The sequence below is a fragment of the Conger conger genome, chromosome 4 (genome assembly GCF_963514075.1).
Source record: "Conger conger chromosome 4, fConCon1.1, whole genome shotgun sequence".
NCBI classification, from domain to species: Eukaryota; Metazoa; Chordata; class Actinopteri; order Anguilliformes; family Congridae; genus Conger; species Conger conger.
Window position 1 is genome coordinate 77806276 of NC_083763.1, and position 10000 is coordinate 77816275.

Sequence of the window (10000 nt, forward strand, 5' to 3'; positions counted from 1 at the left end):
CACAAAGCAGGATTACTGAGTTAGCTGGATAACTGCACTGAGTAAGACCCACAAAGCAGGATTACTAAATTAGCTGGATAACTGCACTGAGTAAAATCCACAACGCAGGATTACTGAGTTAGCTGGATAACTGCACTGAGTAAAACCCACAACGCAGGATTACTGAGTTAGCTGGATAACTGCACTGAGTAAAACTCACAAAGCAGGATTACTGAGTTAGCTGGATAACTGCACTGAGTAAAACCCACAGAACAGGGTTACTGAGTTACCTGGATAACTGCACTGAGTAAAACTCACAAAGCAGGATTACTGAGTTAGCTGGATAACTGCACTGAGTAAAAGCCACAGAGCAGGATTACTGAGTTAGCTGAATAACTGCACTGAGTAAAAACCCACAAAGCAGGATTACTGAGTTAGCTGGATAACTGCACTGAGTAAAACCCACAAAGCAGGATTACTGAGTTAGCTGGATAACTGCACTGAGTAAAACCCACAAAGCAGGATTACTGAGTTAGCTGGATAACTGCACTGAGTAAAACCCACAAAGCAGGATTACTGAGTTAGCTGGATAACTGCACTGAGTAAAACCTGGAACAGCTCTTTTTACTTCAGTCCATGACCCAGATTTGGGAAGGTTCCAGGTTTTCCAGGACTGAAGTAAAAAGAGCTGTTCCAGGTTTTACTCAGTGCAGTTATCCAGCTAACTCAGTAATCCTGCTTTGTGGGTTTTACTCAGTGCAGTTATCCAGCTAACTCAGTAATCCTGCTTTGTGGGTTTTACTCAGTGCAGTTATCCAGCTAACTCTGATCCGGCTTTGTGGGGGTTAACTAGATAACCGGGCGTTAGTGAGTGCACTAATACAGTGAAGTGTGTTTAATAAAAGTCGCTGATAAATTCAGGTGTGTTTACTAATGAAAGCAGGTGTGTACATTGATACATTTCTGGTGTGATGTCCCCAAACAGGAAGATGCCTGCTTTTAAAGCTCTGAGTACCTGCTGCACTTCTGCAGGATAACGGGGGGCGGCCTGTAGCGTAGTGGTTAAGGTGAAGGACTGGGACATGCAAGGTCGGTGGTTCTAATCCCGGTGTAGCCACAATAAGATCCACACAGCCGTTGGGCCCTTGAGCGAGGCCTTAACCCTGACATCCAGGGGAGGATTGTCTCCTGCTTAGTCTAATCAACTGTATGTCGCTCTGGATAAAAGCATCTGCCAAATGCCAATAATGTAATGTAATAACTGATCCTGACAGGACCACTGAAACATGCTGAACACAGCGCATAACTGTGTTGGTACTCAACACTGCAGAGCCTGTTTTAGTCTGTGTGTGTGCTCAACAGCGCAGGACTCCCCACTCATTTTCCACTTTGTTTGTTTTAATTATATCAAATAATCGGGGAGGATTTCAATTCTCCATTAGTTGCGGGTGAACTGTCTCAGCATTAAATCCTGTGTCTCTACCAGGCAGGACATGACAGGCTGTTATCCTGCTCCGGTACGGACTACAACTCCCAGTATGCACCTTGCCTATCTGATCTGCATGACTGAGAGAACATATGCTTGGACACACATGATATATGCACACACACACTCTCTCATACACACACACACACGCACTTACTGTGACGGCTACATGGCGACTACCTTATTTACATTATGTTAGATGCAATTCTCTACTTTCAGTAGTGTGAAGACAATTTTGAATGAATGCTGCTTTAGTAACATCTGTCACGCGAAAAATTTCCACCACAGCACAAAGAAGCACATAGCTAAAGATGAATTTCCATGTCAAACAAGCGCCTAGTATAGATATTATAGTTCTTATAGTTATTATAGCTAGCCAAAAACCTTAAAACTCAATAATAAATACAATGGCAGCTGTACAGTAATACTCGCAAAACTCGCAATTTGTAACGTCAGTCATGACAGATTCGCCCGTATGCATGTGTGTGTAAGTACACGTGCGTGTTTGTGTGTGTGTGTGAGTGTTTGTGTGTTTGTGTGTGTATGTGTGTGCGAGTGTGTGTGTTTGTGTGTGTGTGTGAGAGAGTGTGTATGTGTGTGTGTGTGTGTGAGTGTGTGTGTGTAAGTACACGTGTGTGTTTGTGTGTGTGTGAGTGTTTGTGTGTGTATGTGTGTGCGAGTGTGTGTGTTTGTGTGTGTGTGTGAGAGAGTGTGTATGTGTGTGTGAGAGAGTGTGTATGTGTTTGTGTGAGTGTGTGTTTGTGTATGTGAGTGTGTGTGTGTTTGTGTGCGTGTGTATAAGTACACATGTGTGTGTGTGTGTTTGTGTGTGTGTGTGTGTGTGTGCTTCTCTCTTCTCTCTCACCTTGTTCAGGGTGATGATGGCCTCTTGGTTCAGTCCGGTGATGTTGAAGGTGTCCCCCCCTTCGCCCTCCAGGATGGTATATTCCAGTTTGGCGTTGTCGTCCAGGTCTGCATCTGTTGCTGAGAGACGGCCCCACCTCCGCCCCGGGTACTGCCAGCTCCGACACAGAGAACGACAGGAGCCTGAGAGAGAGAGAGAGAGAGAGGGAGAGAGAGAGAGAGAGAGGGAGAGAGAGAGAGAGGGAGAGAGAGAGAGAGAGAGAGAGAGAGAGAGAGGGAGAGGAGAGAGAGAGAGAGAGAGAGAGAGGGGGAGAGAGAAAGAAAGAGAGAGGGAGAGAGAGTGGGGGAGAGAGAGAGTTAAATTCCTCCTCTATGCATGACCTGGTGCTGCTGTCGCCCACTGAACAGGGCTACAGCAGCATCTGGACCTGCTAGAGCAGTACTGCCAGAACTGGGCCCTGACAGTAAACCATAAAAAATCTAAAATAATGATCTTCCAAAAAAAGGCAAGATCTCAGGAAGAAAAGGCCTGCAGAGCCTTCTATGCAATCAGAAAAAAAGCATCCAATTGAAGCCCTACATGCAGAATTCTGCAGAACAATTTTAAACAAAAAACACCAAACGACGCATGCAGGGCTGAATTAGGACGATTCCCATTGATTATAAACATACAAAAAAGGTCACTCAAATTCTGGATGCATCTGAAATCAAGTCCCAAAACAACACTGAAGTTCCATGCATTTCAAACCCAAGAGCTGAACCCCGAAAAGAGTCCACTAAGTTAGCTGGTACTGCGACTAACTAATCATCTCACACCTAACAAGAACATCTCTCAGGCCAGCACTGCTTCACACACACAAATCAGAATAAACCAAATTGCTAAACAAAATAAAACCATTTATCTGGAACATTGGAACAACCAAACCAAAACACAAAACAAGCTTACTTGCTACCTGGCCCTAAAACGAGAATATAAATTGGCTGAATATATTGTGACTGTCTGAGATATGAAGCAGAGACGACTCCTTACCAAGTACAGACTCAGTGACCACAACCTAGCCATTGAAAAAGGTAGACATAAAAAGTCCTGGCTACCAAAAGAACAGAGGATATGTGGTCACTGTATGACAGGTGAGGTTGAAACGGAGGTGCACTTCCTTCTAAAATGTGAAAAATACAATAATATTAAGGAAAAATATTTGTATAAATTTAAAAAACATATCCATCTGGAAGAGAGCAACCAACTGCCGATAGTCTTGGGGGAGGGACCAACTGCACATATTCCAGTAAAATATGTGTCTGAATGTCACATACTCAGAGACAGTGAGTGACAAAACAAACATACAATTCTACAATTCACACACACTCACACACACACACACACATATTGACATAGAATTTACCTGTTATATAAACTGTTATTATTAGATTAGCTTGTTATTAGTATGTTAGAACAATTTATATGTAATTATATGTATATGTACAGTGCATCCGGAAAGTATTCACAGCGCTTCTCTTTTCCCACATTTTGTTATGTTACAGCCTTATTCCAAAATGGAATAAATTCATTTTTTTCCTCAAAACTCTACACACAACACCCCATAATGACAACATGAAATAAGTTTTTTTGAAATTTTTGCTAATTTATTCAAAATAAAAAACTAAGAAATCACATGTACATAAGTATTCACAGCCTTTGCTCAATACTTTGTTGATGCACCTTTGGCAGCAATTACAGCATCAAGTCTTTTTGAATATGATGCCACAAGCTTGGCACACATATCTTTGGGCAGTTTTGCCCATTCCTCTTTGCAGCACCTCTCAAGCTCCATCAGGTTGGATGGGGAGTGTCGGTGCACAGCCATTTTCAGATCTCTCCAGAGATGTTCAATCGGATCCAAGTCTGGACTCTGGCTGGGCCACTCAAGGACATTCACAGAGTTGTCCTGAAGCCACTCCTTTGATATCTTGGCTGTGTGCTTAGGGTCGTTATCCTGCTGAAAGATGAACCGTCGCCCCAGTCTGAGGTCAAGAGCGCTCTGGAGCAGGTTTTCATCCAGGATGTCTCTGTACATTGCTGCATTCATCTTTCCCTCAATCCTGACTAGTCTCCCAGTTCCTGCCACTGAAAAACATCCCCACAGCATGATGCTGCCACCACCATGCTTCGCTGTAGGGATGGTATTGGCCAGGTGATAAGCGGGGCCTGGTTTCCTCCAAACATGACGCCTGGCATTCACGCCAAAGAGTTCAATCTTTGTCTCATCAGACCAGAGAATTTTGTTTCTCATGGTCTGAGAGTCCTTCAGGTGCCTTTTGGCAAACTCCAGACGGGCTGCCATGTGCCTTTCACTAAGGAGTGTGTCCATGTGATTTCTTAGTTTTTTATTTTTTATAAATTTGCAAAAATCTTTAAAAAACTTTTTTCATGTTGTCATTATGGGGTATTGTGTGTAGAATTTGGAGGAAAAAAATGAATTTAATCAATTTTGGAATAAGGCTGTAACATAACATAATGTGGAAAAAGTGAAGCGCTGTGAATACTTTCTGGATGCACTGTATATGTATGTGTATATATGTGTGTATGAATATGCATGTTCATGTATATGTGTGTATATATGTATATATAGAATTATTATTGTGTTAATAATTATCCTGTTTTTATATGTAATCATATTACTGTGTTATTTTCACCTGTTTTAACATGTTCCTTGCCATGCTGTGGCAATACAAATGCTAATTTTGTCATGCCAATAAAGCAATTTGAATTTGAATTTGAATTTGAATTTGAATTTGAATTTGAATTTGAATTTGAATTTGAATTTGAGAGAGAGGGAGAGAGCGAGAGAGAGAGAGAGAGAGAGAGAGAGAGAGAGAGAGACAGACATTTCCTTCAGAGACACAGAGAATGACCAGGAGGCTGAGAGAGAGAGGCAGGACAGCACAGGAGAGAGAGGAACGTCTCATTCAGAGACGGGGAGAACATTGATGTACCTGCCATCCCCTCTACCTCATCTCTGTTTCCTCTGTTTAATTGGACATTTATGTTCTTTTATTCATCTGTTTGTATTTAAAACCATTCTTTCTACAAACCAGAGACAGATGGGTTCCCCTGCTGAGTCAGGTTCTGCTCAAGGTTTCTTCCTGTTAGTCAGGGAGTTTTCCCTTGCCACCGTTGCCCTAGACGTACCTTTGGGGACCGGTTTCTCCCTAAAGCTGCTTTGTGACAAAGGCCCTTTGCTAAAAGCACTATACAAATAAATTGATTGATTGATTGATTGAGAACAGGAGAGAGAGAGTAAGAGACAGACCGGGAGAGAGTGATAGAGAACTAGACACAGAGAGTGAGGGAGAAAGAGAGAGAGAGAGAGCGCTGTTTACATGGTTGTTGTTTCTACTGTTGTTGTCTTGTAGATGGTTGCTTTGGCAATACTTTGCTGATGTATGGTCATGCCAATGAAGCTTATTAGAATTGAATTGAGCAGGAGATAGGTAGATATTGTTCGTGGCCATTATTATTGTTACTGTCCTGATTTGTGTTTGTCATATATAAATTAAATTACATTGTCTGTAGATTTGGTTATTTTTTATTTAGGTATTCTTTTTTATATTCATTTTACTCCAGTGTATTACTCATATGTCGTATGTGTCATTGTTCATTGTTTAATTGTTCATTGCTTTAGCAATATTGTTTGCATACAGTCATGTCAAAAATTATTGAATTGATCTACAGATAGATAAATAGAGAATGAGAGATAGATAGATCAAGAATCAGAGAGAGAGAGAGATGTTAAACATTTTTATCTAGCAACAGACAGCAAAAGCTGGCAATATTATATCTGGCACAGTGCATCACATCCACCCAACATATTATATTGGGTATCATTTATCAAATACAAACCATATTATATAGGGTACTGTATATGAAACACACAGAGACTACTCAGAAAAGATTACACTAAAAATACACTAAAGATTACACTATGAAAAAATCACTGCACTCACCCTCCCTAGACCGCAGCTAACATCTTTGTTTCAGCATCCCCCTTTGCACTTAACCACAATTTTAATTACATCCAGGAGGGTCAATTACAGAGAAGTGTTCAAGAGAGCAGTTTTTAACTGAAAACAAATAGTCTTTCATTACCAGCTGAATGATTTCAGGTGAAGAGGGCCTACAGCTTCATTATTAAACACAATCAAGCAAAAATAAATCAAGCACTGAATTCTCATCGGAACTGACTCGCTTGTTACTTGTACTGAAACATGCTAAACAACTTCCAGGATGGGTTATTAAATTAAGTTCTCCAGAACTCCAACTTTCTGGTCTTCTTATGACAAAACTCATCATCCACACACTGTCTGGAGTCAATTGCAAACCTTCTACATTTTTTTTTTCCAAAGACAAATGATGGACTTAGCTGCTATTAATAAAGGATCAAATTCATATTGACCTTAAAGGTACAGTAGGTACGATTTTTGTGTTAAAGCATTGTTACATTGTAAATCCCTTCCTATCATTGAAAAAGGCTCACTGACATGTTGACTCACCCTCTGTCTGTGTTTATAGTCCATAAATATGGGTTTAAATATATACAGTCGATGGCCCGACACTCTGTACCAAAACATTGTATAACTGTACAATAATTCAAGCTCATTGGTTGAAAATTGCCACAGCCAATGGCATTTCATCATCAGCACATTCACAGTGTCGTGGTTTGAGCGTGTTTGTTGCAGCTATTCCTCTCTTGAGCGTTAGAAGTCTGAAATTACGGCCTGTAGCGTAGTGGTTAAGGTAAATGACTGGGACACACAAGGTCAGTGGTTCTAATCCCCGGTGTAGCCACAATAAGATCCACACAGCTGTTTGGCCCTTGAGTAAGGCCCTAAACCCTGCATTGCTCCAGGAGAGGATTGTTTCCTGCTTAGTCTAATCGACTGTACATCGCTCTGGATAAGAGTGTCTGCCAAATGCCAATAATAATGTAATTACCTATTGTACCTTTAAGTCTGCTGGATCTCTGCCCCTGCCACCACTACCTTGTCTGAACGTGCTTGTAAAATGGTTAATGGTTAATTGATGCTATTCATACAAACACTCACACACCAACGGCGATTGGCTGCCATGCAAGGCACCGACCAGCTCATCAGGAGCATTTAGGGGTTAGATGTCTTGCTCAAGAACACTTTGACACACCCAGGGTGGGATTCGAACTGGCAATCCTCCAACTGCCAGACGACTGCTCTTACCACCTGAGCCATTGTCACCCCTTTGTGTGGAACCTCTTCATCAAACAAAGGCCTGCCATTTCCACCAAATTATTAACTACTCTGCCAATAACACATCGGAAGAAGGTCTCGAATCTGCAGTCCCAAAAAGACAAAACTCTGACTCCTATAAAATGTATCACAGAATAGGAGTACAACAAGCTATGGACATCTGCATATGGTGCTAGTGTGTGTATGTGGTGTATATGTGAGTGTGTGCGTATGTGAGTGAGTGCGCGTTTCAGTGTATGTGGGTGACAGTGTGTGTCTCTGTGTCAGAGAGGGTGTGTATGTGAGAGTGTGTAGGTGTGTTTGTATGACTGCGTGTGTGTGTGTAGTGTATATGTAACTGAGGATGTGTATGTAGGTGTGTGAGAGAGATTGTGTTTGTGTGTTATGTCATGTCATGTCATGTCATGTTATGATAAGATATGATATTATATGTTATGTTAAAGCACACTCAAACACCCCCCCCCCCCCCGCCATGCCGCTCCCTGTGTGCCGCCCCACCGCGGCTTTGGCGAGACTGGGGACCGAACTCTGTGTGCAGCGAGCTGACGCCTGCGTCAAGGTCCGACGCCTGAGCTGTGGACCGTGAACGTTTTCATCACTAGTTATTATCGGCATAACAGTTTGAGTGACAAGTTGAAAAAATTACATTAATTTCAGAATTTCTTAGTGTTCGGTATGTCCCCCTTGTGCACTGAAGCTGGCACGGACGGAGGAGCATCTTGTCCTGTTGCTGAATGTTTGGCTTTTGTCAGTCTTGAAGTTGTACTTCCCTCTAGGGTCTTTCAGTGCACTTATCCCTGGTTATGCACTTTGTTGTACGTCGCGCTGGATAAGAGCGTCTGCCAAATGCCATTAATGTAATGTCAGGCCTTCAAGTGCCCCCATAAAGGTTCCATGGGGCTGGGCACTCCCTGCCCTTCTTTGGTCTTTGAGTAGTAATTGCTACTCTAAGCTTTGAAGTAGCTTTCATTTGTTTTTATTTTTTCAAAATCCTAAAACTTTCTCTTTATTTCCAGGATTACATGAAAAAAAAATCCCCAGATTTTCAGTGCGGTCTCACTGGAGTCACTTCCTGTACTCAAACCCACAGACCGCAGGCCTTGGCAGAACAACAACTCAGAAATGAACTAAAGACGGTGTGTGAAAAGCAGAGAGAGAGAGAGAGAGAGAGAGAGAGAGAGAACGAGAAGGGAAGAGGGGGAGGAGACAGCGAGATAGAGGAGGAGAGAGTTATCTTTCGCTCCAGTCCCTGTGCACAGAGAGCTCCGTTTGGAGTGGAATATGGAAGGAATTGCTGGAGGAATCTTTAAAAAACGGGTCTGGCGGGAGACAGCCAACATCCTGGACAAACGCGGCGGGAATGTAATCAGCGTTCACTCGAGCCGCCAGACGATCAGAGACAACAGGCTGCCATGGAGACGGCTTCTGCCAGCCAGGCAACATCAGACTGAGGGATATCAGAGACAGAGAAGGAGTCATAGAGGACACAGAGAGAGGGAGATCAGGGACACAGAGAGAGGGACAGAGAGAGGGATATCAGAGACAGAGAAGGAGTCATAGAGGACACAGAGAGAGGGAGATCAGAGACAGAGAAGGAGTCATAGAGGACACAGAGAGAGGGAGATCAGGGACACAGAGAGAGGGACAGAGAGAGGGATATCAGAGACAGAGAAGGAGTCATAGAGGACACAGAGAGAGGGAGATCAGGGACACAGAGAGAGGGACAGAGAGAGGGATATCAGAGACAGAGAAGGAGTCATAGAGGACACAGAGAGAGGGAGATCAGGGACACAGAGAGAGGGACACAGAGAGGGATATCAGAGACAGAGAAGGAGTCATAGAGGACACAGAGAGAGGGAGATCAGGGACACAGAGAGAGGGACAGAGAGAGGGATATCAGAGACAGAGAAGGAGTCATAGAGGACACAGAGAGAGGGAGATCAGGGACACAGAGAGAGGGACACAGAGAGGGATATCAGAGACAGAGAAGGAGTCATAGAGGACACAGAGAGAGGGAGATCAGGGACACAGAGAGAGGGACAGAGAGAGGGATATCAGAGACAGAGAAGGAGTCATAGAGGACACAGAGAGAGGGAGATCAGGGACACAGAGAGAGGGACACAGAGAGGGATATCAGAGACAGAGGAAGGAGTCATAGAGGACACAGAGAGAGGGAGATCAGGGACACAGAGAGAGGGACAGAGAGAGGGATATCAGAGACAGAGAAGGAGTCATAGAGGACACAGAGAGAGGGGAGATCAGGGACACAGAGAGAGGGACAGAGAGAGGGATATCAGAGACAGAGAAGGAGTCATAGAGGACACAGAGAGAGGGAGATCAGGGACACAGAGAGAGGGACACAGAGAGGGATATCAGAGACAGAGAAGGAGT

At 43.3% G+C, this 10000-nt stretch overlaps 1 protein-coding gene across 1 annotated transcript in view; it reads right to left on the reverse strand.

Moving 5' to 3' along the window:
- Positions 1-1660: 1660 nt before the first annotated feature.
- Positions 1661-10000, reverse strand: part of LOC133126760 (cadherin-24-like) — a 71472-nt gene continuing 63132 nt past the window's right edge. The window contains exons 6-8 of the mRNA XM_061239096.1: positions 8108-8182; positions 2331-2512; positions 1661-1726 (exon numbers count right to left, since the gene is read on the reverse strand). Of these exons, the coding sequence (XP_061095080.1) occupies positions 1661-1726; positions 2331-2512; positions 8108-8182 (323 nt within the window). The remainder of the gene's footprint in view (positions 1727-2330; positions 2513-8107; positions 8183-10000) is intronic.